The sequence below is a fragment of the Corvus cornix genome, chromosome 23 (assembly GCF_000738735.6).
Source record: "Corvus cornix cornix isolate S_Up_H32 chromosome 23, ASM73873v5, whole genome shotgun sequence".
In the NCBI taxonomy this organism is placed as follows: domain Eukaryota; kingdom Metazoa; phylum Chordata; class Aves; order Passeriformes; family Corvidae; genus Corvus; species Corvus cornix.
In genome coordinates this window covers 4,825,483-4,841,367 of record NC_046352.1, presented here as the reverse complement: position 1 = coordinate 4,841,367, position 15,885 = coordinate 4,825,483, and the positions used below count along the sequence as shown (strand labels likewise).

The 15,885-nt window shown below is 47.1% G+C and overlaps 1 protein-coding gene across 10 annotated transcripts in view; it reads left to right on the top strand.

Moving 5' to 3' along the window:
* The window catches only part of TANC2 (tetratricopeptide repeat, ankyrin repeat and coiled-coil containing 2), a 195,641-nt gene that overhangs the window by 170,403 nt on the left and 9,353 nt on the right, over nt 1-15,885 (top strand). For 8 of the 10 annotated variants that reach the window (XM_039564476.1, XM_039564478.1, XM_039564480.1 and 5 more), the window contains 8 exons: nt 4,303-4,436; nt 5,032-5,155; nt 9,765-9,940; nt 10,330-10,462; nt 11,010-11,039; nt 11,929-12,020; nt 13,514-13,660; nt 15,553-15,653. In XM_039564476.1, the coding sequence (XP_039420410.1) occupies nt 4,303-4,436; nt 5,032-5,155; nt 9,765-9,940; nt 10,330-10,462; nt 11,010-11,039; nt 11,929-12,020; nt 13,514-13,660; nt 15,553-15,653 (937 nt within the window). The remainder of the gene's footprint in view (nt 1-4,302; nt 4,437-5,031; nt 5,156-9,764; nt 9,941-10,329; nt 10,463-11,009; nt 11,040-11,928; nt 12,021-13,513; nt 13,661-15,552; nt 15,654-15,885) is intronic. The other 2 variants (XM_039564482.1, XM_039564477.1) reach the window with 1 other exon arrangement.

The following is a 15,885-nucleotide window of genomic DNA, read 5'->3' as shown; positions in this document are numbered from 1 at the left end:
ACTCAGCTTAAGTAAATCAGAGAAGTTTAGGTTTTGAAAATCCTGAGCTACTGCAGCTCCTGGCTCTTCTCAGGAGCATGAGACATGGGGCATTCTGACCAGTCACTGATTTCTCTGAAACATGAGATGGACGTGCAATTCTGTGGTTTCTCTCTTGATATTGGGCATACTTATCCAAAGCATCTCCTTGTTTCTCTCTCCACCTCCCCATTACATGCAGCACTGTGATTGTTAAAGTATCCATTGATTTTCTGAAAACTCCTCATTATTTAAGCAGAGGTAGTTAAAAAAATATTCTTTTGTGCAGTATTGCATTTCTGCATTGATAGGTACAACACAGAATCCATTCTTTCCTAACTTCTTACAGGAAAAAAAAGGACAGCTTTAAATCCACCCCTTTAAATCCACTAAAATCTCTCTTTTTTGAGACATTCCAACTTGGAGTTGTTAGCTTTTAACTGCAACAACCTCATAAATATTATCTTTTGCCATTTGTACTCAACTCACTTATCCATTTGCATCACTGGTGATGTTCCTGTCAGGTTAATACACCCAGGTAATGTTCCTGTCTGGGGAATGGAGCATGGATTGTGATTCTGTCAGCTTTGCTTAGAAATGACACGATCCAAGGGGACGAGGGCTGGCTGGGGTGTGGCTCAGCCTTTGCTCAGGTTGTTTCTGATTTGGAGGAGGCGGGGGGGGAGCAGGGTTGTATTTTGTGCTCATTTGTACCTGTATCTTTGAAAGTGTGGCCTTATTAGAGCCATGTGATGAATGGAGTCTATCAGAGGGCATTGTCCTGAGCTCTAAAGGACAAAGCTTGAGGGATGAGGTATCCTGGGAAGGAGCCTGGCTGTGCTGCTCTGGGCCACTCGCAGGGCACTGGGGAAAGAGCCAGTTCTGCACCCATGGGAATGTAACAGCAGCAAGGGCATCGGGCCATTATTAGACAAAATAGAGGCAACAATTAATAAGCAATTTCAAAGTGTCCCTGGGGTGTCATGGGAGAAAAAAGAAATTGGCTGTGGAATTAGCCCAGTGAAATGACTGAGCATTGGTGATGGGACAGCAGCTTTGTACCAGTGACTCACAGTGTGAGTCACTGTGGCCAGTCCTCAAATGGATTTTCCAAAAGGGTCTCTGGTGTTTGGGTCACAAGGACTGTCTTGTAAATAAAACAGTGATCAATCCCTTCAGAGTGTGATCAAAAGCCACTGAGATGTCTCCCTGCAAAGTAACCTCATGGACAGCATCAGGCACTACAGATAGCCCTTCCCTTCCCGTCCCGTCCTGCCATGTCCTGGGTAGCTCTGACATTCCCAACCTGCCTGTTTCCATCTCTGTTGTCCCACACCTCTGCCTCCAAAAATCCCAAAAGACGGACTAACTGGGTGTCTGAGAGTTTCTCTGTCAGAGGGGGGTTTCTGAGTAACTGGGACAGCTGGGAATTGTGTGACAAATCACACACAATTAGGGAGCCATGTCAAAGGAATATCCACTTACACCATTAAAATTGGTAGTAGGTAAGATGGGAAAATGAGCAAAAATGAGCCAGCCACCACACTGAGCAGCCTTTTGTCTACATGAAACAAGTGTGTAACTTCATATGGAACTCAAGACTCTCTTTCACATAATTGTATTATTTTCCCAAAAGTAAATAGAGAGTTTAAATAAATTTGGAGAGAAATGCGGGTTTCCACCTAAAAATAGCAATCTGCTCTAAAAATCTGAATCCTGGCTTGTATGGGTTTTGATACTTGTTACTCATGTCTCATCTTCCACAGAGCAGAGTCGAGTGCCTGGCTCGATGATATCAGCCTGATGTCATCCAAATGGCAGTGCCAAGTGACATCATAAGTTTAGGAACTGCTGACAGCACGCTATAGCCAACTCCAGATGGAGTATTTCCCCCTGGGACAAAACTAATATCAAAACCCAGCAGAAAAGTCTCTGAGTCACTTATGCTATCTCCATCAGAGCTGGAGGTGCAAAAAACATCTCCGGCAAGCTGTTTGTCTTGCTGCCAGGCTGTGAAACAGATACATGTGCTGGATAGGAGCAATTTAATGATTCCTTCTCCAGATAAAGTTGTTTTTTCCACAAGAAAACACAGCAGCAGAAGCAGAATATGCTGTTGCAGATCCCTGGTGTAGGAGGCCATGGCTTGACGTTGCTTGCTGACGGAGATGGGCACATCCACACCTGAACCCAGTCTCAGGCTCTGTTAGAGCTGTTTTGAGAAACACAGCAGCTGTTGTGTGGTGTTTATGCCAAGACTTGGTTACTGCACGGTGAGTTGTTCTTCTGGCACTACATCCTCATGGAAAAGCTGCAAAATGAACATTCCTGTTTACCAGCCCAGGATCCTGGTTGCTGCTCCTTGGCTGGGCTCAGTGGACTCACCTTGGTTGTGCTGGGCCATGAGAGCTCTCCAGCAGACAGTAAAACTTCAAACCAGCCCATTTCCATCCTCCATAGTTCCTCCTGGAGGAGCAAGGTCTGGCTGCTCAGTAGCACAGGAGCTTTTGAGCTTCCCTTGAGCTGGAGCTGCAAAGGACAGGCTGGAGTCACATACCCACACCAGTTGATTGGACCCTGAGGAACAGAGCAGCAGAAGGATGTGTCAGTGCAGGCAGAAGGGACTGCAAGGGGGAGTGGAGATAATCATGGATCGTTTCAGTAAAGTTTTCTCCAAAGAACATTTCCTAACAAACACCAAACTCTAGAGTGATTTACAATATTTTCATTGTTGCAAACATAAGTAATTTTGATGTAAAATACCTCAAATTAACCTGCAACATTTCAAGTGCAGGCAGGTTTAGAAATAGAACCCAGCAGCCCTGCATGCCCATCCCTCTGCCTCCTTCTATATTTGTAGCTTACGTTTAAAACCCACATGGATCTGATTATAGATTTTGCAGAATGTTCTGCTTGTGGCAGCAAAATGATTTTTCTTTTAACTCTTGGTGTCTCTCAACCCCAAGAGAAGAAAATTCAGCCACAATGTGGAAGAGAATTGAGAATTAATTAAATCCCCCAACATTAACAGTGGTGCAATTGGAAAGCCATCAACACCTTGTAATCAGCCAACCCACAGAAATGTACTTCAAAGAAAAAACAAGCGACATCAGTCAGAAATAGACTCCCACCTTCTGCTCCAACTCCTACCAGAAGCAGCAGAGCGTGGAGCCAGTGGAGCTGTGCTGAAGTGCACAGAAAGTTAGGGAGAGGGAGGAACCAGAAAGTCTAAAATTAATACTGAAACAAGTCACCAGCAGGTCCTGAACTTGGAGCTATTTTCAGATTGAATGTGTGTTCTCTAACTCAACCACACTTCTGAGTTATCAGAGCACATTTTGTCAGGGAAAGAGCTCTCAGGTGTTGCTTCTACCCACCTGTAGTATCATGAGCACACGAAAATGAAAGATATTTTTGGGTTTGCACCAAGACCCTGGCTGGTAGGATCAGCCCTGGCCGGAAGCAAAGCCCAGAAATAGTGTTCTTCTTGGAAAACAGGTGAACAAATCCATCCTATTTTGCTTTCCAATTGTTTCCCTGGTTTCAAAGATCTACAGGGTGAAGTGGGATATGGAAAATAAAAGTCCTCCATCTGGATTACACTGCTCTGTACTTATTTGGGCAAAGGAAAGCCGCAAATGTGACTGACATCAGTGGCTGGCGGGATCTGTCAGTGCCTCCTGCTTGATCCCTCACTTGCTCCCTTGTAGTCATGGTGAGATGAGGCAAGGACAAGTTGCTGAAGGTCTTGTCAAATACCTGAAGACCTGTGTTTTGTCTGGATATTGTGCCCCTACTCAGACACATTCGGCCTCACAGCCTATGGCTTTGGCAGTAGGGAAAACAATAATGGATTCATGATCACATCTCTTTACAGCCAAACCTGAACCTCAGTCACACTTTTAACCTCAGTCACATTTGAATCTCAGACACCCCTTGAACCTCAGTCACACATGCCTGTAGATTATTTTATACTTCTCGTGGTTCTCATCCTGTTTCACTGACTTGCAGAAAACAATAAAATCTGATTGTCCTAAACAGCCTTTTTCCGTGACATTATGCAAACTTTTCATGGAAGAGTTGACCTTTGAGGTAACTAAAATGACAGGAGTTGAAACTGTACCAATCCAGCCCATTTTCTTTGTTCATTTTGCCTGCCGTGAGATAGGTTTGGCATTTCAGGCCCCATCACTTTGGTATCCAGCAGAAAGACCCAGCTCTGGGTAGGAGAACACTCCCCTGAGCATGTGGCTCTTCCCTTGACTGCTCTCCTCTGTCGTGCAGCTCTGACGGCGGCCGCAGGGCGCGGGAAGCTGGAGGTGTGCAGGCTGCTCCTGGAGCAGGGCGCCGCGGTGGCACAGCCCAACCGCCGGGGCGTTGTCCCGCTCTTCAGCGCCGTCAGACAGGGCCACTGGCAGGTGAGTGGGGTCCTGGGCCCTGGGATGGCCAGAGATGTTGGGTCAGGCCATCCCTTCTGTCCTGCTGGAATACGCATGGAGAAGACAAGCCCCAGCTCTTTTGGGGAATGATCAGAGCGAAAAGAAGGGATACTGATGCTTCAATCGCCCCAAGTTCTGGCTGGCTACAGACAGCTTTGCTTAAGTCCTGTGTTATCATAGAAGCATGGAATGGTTTGGGTTGGAGATCTTAAAAGACCACCTAATTCCATCCCCCTGCCGTGGGCAGGGACACCTTCCACTATCCCAGATTGCTCCAAGCCCCATCTAGCCTGGCCTTGGACACTTCCAGGGATGGGGCAGCCACAGCTGCTCTGGTTATCTCACCATTTGAGAAGCAAATGGGATGCGTATGACTTAGAAGAATATTTTTCCTGTCCTTATACCTCTCTTCCTTCTCATAATCCCTAATCATCCATCAGCAATCCCAGAGGGCACCATGCCTGGAGGGGTGAGAGTTTTCAGAATGTGGGATCTGCTCTGCTCTTCCTTGGTTCTGGCATCTTCTTAGCTGGGTTGCCATGTGTAACCTATGTCCTGGCTTGGTGTGTTGCAGATCGTGGATCTCCTGCTCACGCACGGTGCTGATGTGAACATGGCAGACAAGCAGGGCCGGACACCCCTGATGATGGCTGCATCTGAGGGACACCTGGGCACTGTGGAGTTTCTGCTTGCACAAGGTTAGAGCACGTGTTGGGAGGTGTTGGGGACCAGCCATGGCACATCCCACCACACCAGCTCCAGCTCAGCTGCAGTTCGTGATGTCAGGGTGTGGATTGTAATCCCACAGCTGGGAGAGCACCATGTCCAGCTCATTGGACAACGAGGCTGGAATAGTCATAGCCTTAATCTTGACTGGCGGTTGTGTTACCTGCTTGGTGCTCTCTGCCTCAAAACCACGCATCTGAGTTAGCAAATAAAATAACCACAGATGCTTTGAGCAGTGGTTTAAGAATGTGCCCTTGAACCACGCTGAGAACTTTCCCTGTAGACAAAAATGAACACAAGATGCGATTGAACCGTCGGCATTGCTGCGGAAGGGCAGCCAGGCAAGAGCTGGGGACACGTGGTAACACTTCCATTTTTAGCTCTCGTATTGTTACCCACATTTTTGACACCAGCACCAACAGGAGGGTAAGGCCCCAGCACAGACAAGGATTTGGTGAATTTGCTGAAAATAAATCAGCCTGCTCTGTACCCACAGCTTCCTCTGTGCTCAGTCCTTTCAGTGATGACTCTCTTTCACTGAGGGTTACTCAGCCAACAGGAACATGGGTCAGTTTTGCTCATTCTTGCTGTACCTGCTTGAGGTGAGTTGGAACAATTTGCTGCCTGTGAAAACACAATCAGTTCTGATTACTGCTGTTCCTTAGAGGCTTCTTTGTCTTTTATTTTGGACAAATAGCCAATGTTGGTTTGGTTGGGTATTTTTTTTTTTCCTAGAAATAGCATTGTTGTGTTGTTATTTGATACTTTTATTCCAGGTAAGATCCCTCTTTGGGAAAGGATATTTCCTTCATCTCGTAACTGCCTATGTCTGACCTCTTAGCCAAAGAGTGAGACACTTGAATATTTTATGTAATAGTTGTTAAGAACATTTTTTCTCTGTAAAATCTACAAGAACAAGTTTCTCATTCCCATCTGTCTGTTCTGAGCCACAGCCAGTGGGATCCTTGCTGCTCAGTGCTGTAACCTGCACAGGGATGTGACAAAGATCAGTTTGAGCTTTTTAGGAATTAATTCAATTAATTCTTTTCTGGTCTTCTGTTGTTTTTAAATCTCAAATTAACACTCTCCATCTTCAAGATTAAATGTGGCCCCTTTTTCAGCTTGACTAATAAATCTGTGTTTAAAGGCTTAAAATAAGGTGGGGTTTTTTGTCCCCAAACTTGAGAACTGTGCATGCTGCTTGAGACTAACTCATTCAGAGGAGGTTGAAAATACAAGATAATCTGGGCTGTGGGATCATCAGCAAATGCACATAATGTTTCTTTGGCTCTTTGGACACTCTTTGAGAGCCCAAAAAGTCAAAAATAAGGAAATTTTTACTTTAAGAGGTCCATTCTTCTAAATATCATAATAAATTGCACTGCAAAGACTGTAACACGTGGTCCTGAAAAGTTAAGCCTGGGCAGAGTGCAATGATACACAGTGCATTTAATTAAAATGGCTTTGACAATCCTGCTCAAGGTTTCATTAAAATCAAAGTGTGTGAATCATAAGCCATAAGCATTAGTTAGTGTGTTGCAAAGCAAATCTCATTTGACTGTACTTGATTAATGCAGTCAGCGTTTGTAAACACATTTTATTAGCAAAGTTGCGGTCATCAATCAATTTGAAACCCAAAATTTCAGAGTTACCTGTGGCTTAACACCCAGAAATAATGGGGGTGTGAACAGGGAATTAGTAAACTTCCCTGGTGGCAGCTCTGCTAAAGCTGATATTTATACAGATCTGTGTGACACAAAGCAAAATAATTCCTCGTGCTCGCTCCATTTGGAGGGAGCTTGATTCTGAATCTCATTTTCCTGCAAAAATCTATGCCTTGGTGTTTTTCTTGAGCATCATCCCTTGGGGGTTACCCTGCCTGGGCACTGCAGCTTTGGGTGCATCCTCTGTTCAGAATCCATCCAACATCCTGGCCACTCCCTGCAGCTTTTTGGTGCTCCACGTGTCAATCTTTTCTTTTTGACTTAAGTGGGCTCATTGTGCCTGATGGATCATTAAATCACCAGGCTAGATGGAAGCAAGAAATATTTTATGATTAGAGTTGCGAGGCCCTGGCACAGGTTGCCCAGAGAAGCTCTGACTGGCTCTGGATCCCTGGAAATGTTCCAGGCCAGGTTGGATGGGGCTTGGAGCAACCTCATGTAGTGGAAGGTGTCCCTGCCCATGGCAGGGGAGTGGAACTGGGTGGTGTTTAAAGTCCATTTCAACCCAAGTCATTCCATAAGAAACACTTGCAGTTAGTTTTTTTAGGGAAGGAGCAGCTCTCCCAGCCCTTCCCAGAAGCAAACTGGGTTTACCCAGATGGAATCCTTCCCGCTGCAGGAGAGATCAATCCCATGAGATCACCTTAAGCCACTTGCCCTTAAAACCATCCATTTGTTTCCTGTCTGACTGCCTCAATGCTGAATAAGTCAGAGATCCCTGAAGGATGAAGGATGCCTTTGGAGTCAAGCAGAGGCTGTACTGGGAGCCAGAGCTGCCTCTGAAGGTTATGCCCAGCCTGCCTTCAAGCAGCCTCTTGGCATTACTGTTGTCTGCTTGCTTAGACCTTCAGCTGGCTCTGCTGCAGGGGTACCCTGGAGTCTGTCTGTGTCACCCTGTGGTGTGGAGTGTCTCTTCCACTGGAATGGAAATGAGTGGGAAGGTTGAGTGATGACATGGCTTTCCAGGCTTCCCTCTTACTGCAGGAACTTTCTCACCTGCTCCAGAAGAGTCAGAGGGAAAGTATAAGAGAAGACTTTCATGCTTTGAATGCAAAGCTGGTTCAAGTAAGCAGGAATGAAACGAGGCTTTATCCTGAGCAAAATTTGGGCTTGGGTCAACTCAGGATCATCTGGAGGGGCTTTCCCAGAGCTTCAGAATGGCTCCTGGGTGCAGTGTGGGCAACGTGAGAGAAGGCTGGCAATGTGTTGAGGTGCTGGAGAGTGTCCAAAGAAGAAAACAGAGCTGGGGAAGGATCTGGAGCACAAGAAGTGGCTGAGGGAGCTGAGGGGGCTCAGCCTGGAGAAAAGGAGGCTATGGGGGGACCTTCTTGCTCTCCACAACTCCCTGCCAGGAGGGTGCAGGCAGCTGGGGGATTGGGCTCTGCTCTCAGGGAACAAGGGACTAGGGGAAACAGCCTCAAGTTGCTGTAGGGGAGGTTTAGGGGAGGGATAATTTCTTCACTAAAAGGGTTGTTCAGCCCTGGCACAGGCTGCTGAGGGCAGTTGTGGAGTCCCCCTCCCTGGAGGGATTTAAAGGATTTAAAGATGTGGCACTTGGAGACGGGGTTAGTGGAGGGCTTGGCAGTGCTGGGGGAACAGTTGGATTCAATGGTCTTAAAGGTCTTTTCCAACCAGACTCAGTCTGTGATTCTGCGTGGTCATCCCTTGAGCCTGCGTCTTGCAGTCTGTGTCCCACCTTGGCATTCCTGATTGCCCCAGACGCTGTTTGCCACCTCCCCCACTGACACTCCACGCTGTGTTGAGAGCTCTGGACGGAGGTTCCTGAACACACCTGGAGCAAACATCCCCGTGCTGTGCTCCTCCACAAACAGCTTGTGCCAGCGGAGAGACCTCTTAGTCTGCTCTCAGCTGGGCAACCTGTGCCGGCCAGGGATATGTCAGCTGGGATGAACAGGAATGTTCAGGAAATTCACATCACTCCCCCACTTGCTGAACATTCTAGAGGCAGGGAGTCTCATGCCGGGAGGTTTAGAGTTTGCCTCCAGGAGAAAAGCACTGCAGCAGCAATTCATCCCAGCTGCTGGCAGGAGCATCCCACAGGTAGCTGCAGCTCCTCGGAGGAGCAGAGCTGATACAGATCATCTCTGCACACTCCAGAGCCAGAGACCTGGCTGTGCCATGGCAACAGGAGTTGTCTTCACGCCATGAAGAGGAGTGTTCACTTAAAGCTGCTGTTCAGCTCTCATATCTGCATCCATATGCCGTGTGGAGCAATACTGACCCACTGGTATAGCAGCGCCATTTCCTCATCCAAGAAGACATCAGGTCCCCCCCTCCTTGGCTTGCAGTTGGCAGTAGTGTATCCCACAACGTTGTATTTATATTGGGTAGAGTTCAGGGAGAAATACTGCTGGAAATGGTTACTTTTGGGTAAAGGGGAGGGGAGTGAAGAAGGGAAAATATGTGCTTTTTTAGGAGAACTGAGCTGAATTGACTTAATTCCCATGGTGACCTGCTGAAACAGCAAAATGGTCTTCATCTCTGACTCACACAGGCTGGAATGGGGCTGGATTAAAAAAAAAAAAGCAGTTAAAAAGATGATGTCTCAGATGGGGGAAGTCAGATCCACTGTGCTGCTCAGATGTTTGCCAGGAAAGCTCGCAGAGGTAGGCGTGAAAAAGTTTGCAGCTTGGTGTGAATCAACTCGTTTGCCACAGTTCCCATCAGTGTATTTGAAGTTGCCACGAGGGTGGGATCTGTGGTGGGAGAAATGTTAATAAAGGAATTAATAGTTGTGTACAGAGCTCTCTGAAAACAAGCATCCTTGCTGAGCAGAGGGTTTGTGGTAAACGGTGCTAAACAACGGAGAGCTGTGAACTGCTGCTTGTTCTTTCAGGTGCCTCTATTTCTCTGATGGACAAAGAGGGCTTGACATCCCTCAGCTGGGCCTGCCTGAAGGGCCACCTGCCCGTGGTGCGTTCCCTGGTGGAGAGCGGAGCTGCCACGGACCACGCGGACAAGAACGGCCGCACGCCACTGGACCTGGCAGCGTTCTACGGCGATGCTGAGGTGGTGAGTGGCCTGTGATACGCCCAGAGGAAATGGGCAGTTGGTGTAAAAGCCATAAAATCATACAGTTCAGCTTGACGTAGCAATAAACACGTGGAGTCCTGGCCCTCCATATGGGAAGGTGCTTCCATAGAAGCTGATCAGAGAATCCCAGAATAGTTTGAGTTGGAAGGGAACTTAAGGACCATCTCATTCCACCCCGTGCCACGGGCAAGGACACCTTCCACTATCCCAGGTTGCTCCAAGCCCTGTCCAGCCTGGCCTTGAACACTTCAATGGATGGGACAGCCACAACTTTTCTGGGCACCCTGTGCCAGGGATTCTCCACCACTGCAGGGAAGGATTTCTTCCTCATACCCAGTCAAAACCTACTATTGGGCTTCTCATTGCAGGTTCAGTTCCTGGTGGACCATGGGGCCATGATCGAGCACGTTGACTACAGTGGGATGCGGCCCCTCGACAGAGCAGTGGGCTGCCGCAACACCTCGGTTGTTGTCACCCTCCTGAAGAAAGGAGCAAAGATAGGTAGGGACAGGGGAGCACTGCCATCGGCTCTGCGCTCAGGCAGGACTCAAACAGTGGGGCTGGCATCTTAAAAAATACAAGTATAACCCAGGGGCAGCCTCAGTCCCAGCCGCTGCTTCGCACTCTGAAAGCAGATGGCGAGTCAGGACTACTTGGTTCTCTTTATAAAATGGGGAGTTTATTTTTTTTCCTGTCTTATTACTTAGCAAAAGTTAATCAATAAACAACTGTTTCTTTGGCAAGGTCTTTCCTCTGGTAATGCTTTTTCTATCTTTACTAGTCTGAGTTGCCAAGTGTACTCTGTCCATGCCTTGCTGTGAGCTGCTGCGTTCACTTGCTCTGTGTATGCTTCCAGACCTCAGTGTACCTGCACTGCACCACACAGCTGCTCACGTTACGTTTTCCTGTGAAAGGGGATTTTGCTGGTGCATTGGCTTCCTCGCTGCCTGCCTCTCACAGCTGCTTTTTTCCTTTCTTTTTTTTTTCACCTTCATCCATTTTTTTCCCCCTCTCTCCTACAACTTTTTGTTTTCTCCTTTCTTTGAAGGTTGTCAGACGTTACCGAGTCGCCCACGAGGTATATCTCATTGCTGTCAGCATCAGCTTCGATCTGATAGCTTTGTCAGCCTTGCTTTCTCCTGTTTGATTTAGCCTGCATGCGTCCCCAACACCTCTAATCTTTTAATTTACCTCACCTTCAAATAATTTTTTTAATGACTGTTGCAGAGAATAACTTGAACTCAAAAACTAACCTCCTTCCCCCAAAACGTACTGAATCTACTTATAGAATATTGTTGACTTATTCTCACCCACACTAATGAGTTGTCCTCAAATTTTTGCCACCCCTTCCCTCCCAGTATTACTCCTTGAGATACGAGCTGGCTCTGCAGGGTGGCCCCTGTGCAGAGCCAGAGCGTCCCCAGCCCAGCGATGCCTTCAGCACCAGCAGCACTTAGACACGACCTTTCCTTTGTCATTTTTTTCTGCCTGAATGGATTTTCTACTCTAGTCTTTCACGTCTTGTGAAGCTGGAAATCACAAAGCACTTAACCACAAACCACCTATCAACAGTCAAACTGCAGATTTCCTAGTACACTTCCATAGATTTGAATTCAGAAATGTTTTTATATAACCACTCTGATTTTTCCTTTAAATACAGTTTGTTTCCCCCATCTCAGCCTGTTCCACATTCAGCACTGCCCTCTTGTGGAAATGGCTCCATCCTTTCCCAGACCATTGGGATTAGCCTTAATGACTGCAAAGGAAAACCACTGCAATGGGGATGACGTTAATTTAGGTGCCAGAGGAATTGTCAGCTCGATCCTTTGGAGCACTCTGCCCTTTGACCTTGCCAAGTTGTTCTCTCCAGCAGAAATTCCTACCCCAGGGTATTTTTTTCCACCCAGCTTCCTACCACCCTTGCATTGTATGAGTTCTTTACCCATCATGCATCCTGTACACTACAGGTCCAGCAACATGGGCAATGGCAACCTCCAAACCAGACATCATGATCATCCTGTTGAGCAAGCTGATGGAGGAAGGAGACATGTTTTATAAGGTGAGATGGGTGGGTCTGGGGACATGGAACAGATGCAACTTGCAGCATCAGTTGGTATCAGGTTTTGGCTGTGTTAGGTCAGTGGTTGGTCCTCCCCAGCCTGAATGGCTCTGTGATTCTAGTGCTGCTGCCTTAACCCATGGCAAGTAAAAGCTCCCCCTCACAGCGTTCCTTGTGTTCCAAATCGTGTGGTTTTGGTTAGTGGGGTTGGAGAAGGGGGGATTGATTGCCCAAATCTGTAATGAAGCTGAAGCAAAGCCAAGTTGCTCTGAATTTGAGCCAGCACTTCATTTCCTCTTTGAAAACAGCAGGACCCAAGTGTCTGTTGGGAGTGCTGCTGCTGCCATTGCATCAGGTCTGGCAGCTTTGTCATTACCTAGGCTCACTGTTGGGGATCAAGGCAACGGGATAGAACATCCCAGAAAAACTCCTGGAATAAACTTTTTGCAATGAAAACAGATTGTCAGGACACAGCTGGCTTTGTCATGTCCTTTAGCCCGTGGGAGACATTCCACTGTTACAGTTAGGGAGTCTTTTTTTGTTGTGTGTTTGTTTTAAGCCGATCTTTAAAACCTGGAGATTTGCACACACACAGAAAATGTGCAAGTACAACAATGATTCACTGTGAGGCTCTAAGGGTGAAGCAGAAAATATGCAAAGCTGGCATTGTAATTGGAGTTATCTGCCAGAGATACATGATACAGCTGAGAAACCTGAGTCTACAAGATTTTAAAACTCTCTATTTGTAGCTGCAAAATTTATGTCTGGGTCACAAGGAGCTGTGTGTGTCCTAGATCCCATCCTGCCCTCTTTCTCTCACCCTGGCTGTCAGCTGTCCCCGTTCAGGGTGCACATCATCCCATCCCAAAATTAGTTGCCCAAAATAGGAAAGATGAGTCACCTTTGAAGGTGACTGTTGTTGCATACCAATAATTGTAAATGGAACCCAGTTAACAGACTTAGATGTAGACTTTTAAACATCTGAAGTCCAGAGAGGTGAGTCTCACCCTGTTTGTCCAAGTTCAGAGCCACGGCAGTGCCATAACACTTATCTTTGCTATTGCAGAGGCTTCTCTGAGCCCCAGAGCTCCACCCAAAGTCCCGCAGTTTGTGTTCCTTATGCTCCTGGATGTGTATTAAGCTTTGGGTGGAGGGTGTTTTCCAGGAATGGGTAACTGATCACCCAGCTCAAAAGACCATCCAGCCAGGAGCCAGATGGAGTTGTATCGAGTTAACACTATTTCTCCATGTTTCCTGCTGTAGTGTGACAGCTCTGTATGAAGTGGGAGATCTCAACTTGTGCAAGGCATCTGCCTTTCCAGCTCAGATGTTCCCTTAATCAAATGTTCTGCCTTTCCTTTCTAGGAAAGAGCTAAATAGTGAAGTTGCACTTCCTTAGCCACCTAAAACATTGGTGGGGCTGGTGAGTGAGTTCTCTGCAGGGAAGTAAACTCAACCCAAGGATGAGTTTTGATGTGTTTTGTTTCTAATAGAAAGGTAAAGTGAAAGAGGCTGCCCAGCGCTACCAGTATGCTCTGAAAAAATTCCCCAGAGAAGGGTTTGGAGAAGACCTGAAAACCTTCCGAGAGCTGAAGGTGTCACTGCTTCTCAACCTCTCCCGGTGTCGAAGGAAAATGAACGTAAGTGTCCCCTCTTTTCATGGCCTTGAGCACAGCCCGACAGCTTTGTGCCTCTGCAGAGACGCGTCCACCCCTAATCATGCTCTGGCTTCTCAGACCTCTCCTGTAACCTGGTTGTCCTTCACAGAGCACTGACATTTTGTAATTCCAAAGCAGTAATGATTTAATATGCATTTCAGTTGATTAAAAATTCATTACTATGTTTATAGCTCTTTGAATTTTTTATTACTCCCTTTTGATGATGATGTTCACATCGTCACATGGGGGTGGAGGCATTTTCCAGATTTCTGGGGCAGCAGTGAGGAGGAGCCAGGAGAGGTGCTCCTTTGAATACTAATAAATTTCAAATGAAGGAACATATGCTTAGGGGGTTAGCACTTCCCCAGGGCAGTGACTCATCCAGAAACACCCCCACAAGACTCCTTCTCATCCCAGAACTTCCAGATCCCTGTCACTCTCCCCACTCCCATCTGGCAGCATCCAGCAACCAGCTCGTGCAGGTGCCTGTTTTGCCAGCACACAAATGCCACCTTCCCTGGCTCGGCATGCAGGGGCTTTCACCTCCACAAATTAAAGTCCCCATAAACTCAAAAAGCGACATTGCCAAAGTCATGAGCCAGCAAAGGTTACACTGGAGGAGAAGGAGCTTTTGGGACACCATTTCTTTTTCTGTGAGGAAGAAAGATGGAAAACAATGGGAGTAAAATCTTAATGCTGGTGAACAAACACAGTTTGGAGAAAAAGTGTGAACCTTCTCTTTAAACCAGCCAATTTTCAGCTAAGCAACTCCAGCTCTTGTCCTGTGCTTTGAGGAAAAGATTTTTGGTTTATCATTAGCTGGGGAATGCCAGGTTTTGTGAGGAAAAATTCAGAGGGTTGCAATTGCTCCTGCAGTTTTTGCACCTGTAGATGAGGCCATAAAGGTACCTGTCTCATGACTGCATTCCCAATTCAGTCTGTTGGACAATAACTCCTCAGTAACTGCTACTGCAGGTCAAACAGAAGTATAAAAGCTTCCCCAGGCGGGGCATGCCCATAGCAAGAGTTGGCTTCACAAGTTTTTGAACAAATCAGGAGCAGCTCTATTCAGTCCTTTCTCCCAGAGCTGCTCAGGTCATAGCCCAGTGCAGCAGTCCAAAGCAGTGTTTGGATGTGAGATGGAATCCTCCCCACCAGGAGGAGTTCTCCTTCACAAGTGCTGAGCTTCAGCTGAGCTTAGTGGGATGTGTAGCGTTCAGGACAAGGAGGGTGGTGACAGGGTCTGTACCAGAGCTGATAGTCTGGTCTCACAGCACTGCCCCTGGAAAGCAGCCAGAGCAGTCCCCTCTGCCTGCTCCCAAACTCTCCTCCCAGGTGAGCTGTCGTGGAGAAGTGAGGAACAGTGGGACTGATAGGAGACCTTTGCCAGGCAAGTCGTGTTTGTAGCTAATGCAGCCCTGCCCTTCACAGGCAGTTTTCTTGAGCCCCTCGAAGAATGTCAGTGCGTTCAGGGAAGCAGAAGGGCATGGGAAAGGTTTCCTATTGCTTTCAACTATGGAAAAAAATCATTCGTGAGATAACATTCCAGCCTCTGCAAGACCAGATGTTTCCTCAAGACTGTAGGTTGTTGGAGAGGGATTTACATGCACTTGTTGGGGACACAATGAGGCTTGCTGGCCTCAGTGGGTGATGACAGCAACTTGCGTTAACCACACTTGAGTCTTTGGAAATGCCATCATAGCTCCCTGTCTGTAAATGATGTTGAATCCATGTGAAACATTCCAATGCCATTGAGTTTTCTATGCAATATGAAAAAAAAAGTCCATACTAAGTTTGTTTTCTTCCCATGCTGTATGTATTTTTGTTTCTAAATTTATTCAGTTAACTTACCTGCACACCTATTCAAATGGCAGGATTTTGGAATGGCGGAGGAATTTGCCACTAAAGCACTGGAGCTGAAACCGAAATCTTACGAAGCTTACTATGCAAGAGCAAGGGCCAAACGCAGCAGCAGGTGAGGAGGGAGAGAGAGACGGGTGTGAGGGGCCAGTCTCTGTGAGCCTGGCACATCAGCTGTGGGCACCCACCCTGCAAAGCCAGGCAGTGCCCCCATGGGAAGAAATGGCCAAGGAACGTTCATTAGTGAGATCACAAACTTCCTGAACGCCAAAGTAATGCCCTCCCTCATTTGGTGATTTCTGAATCCAAATGTTTTGGGAGGTTTGTCGTAGTGGAACTTTGTCTGG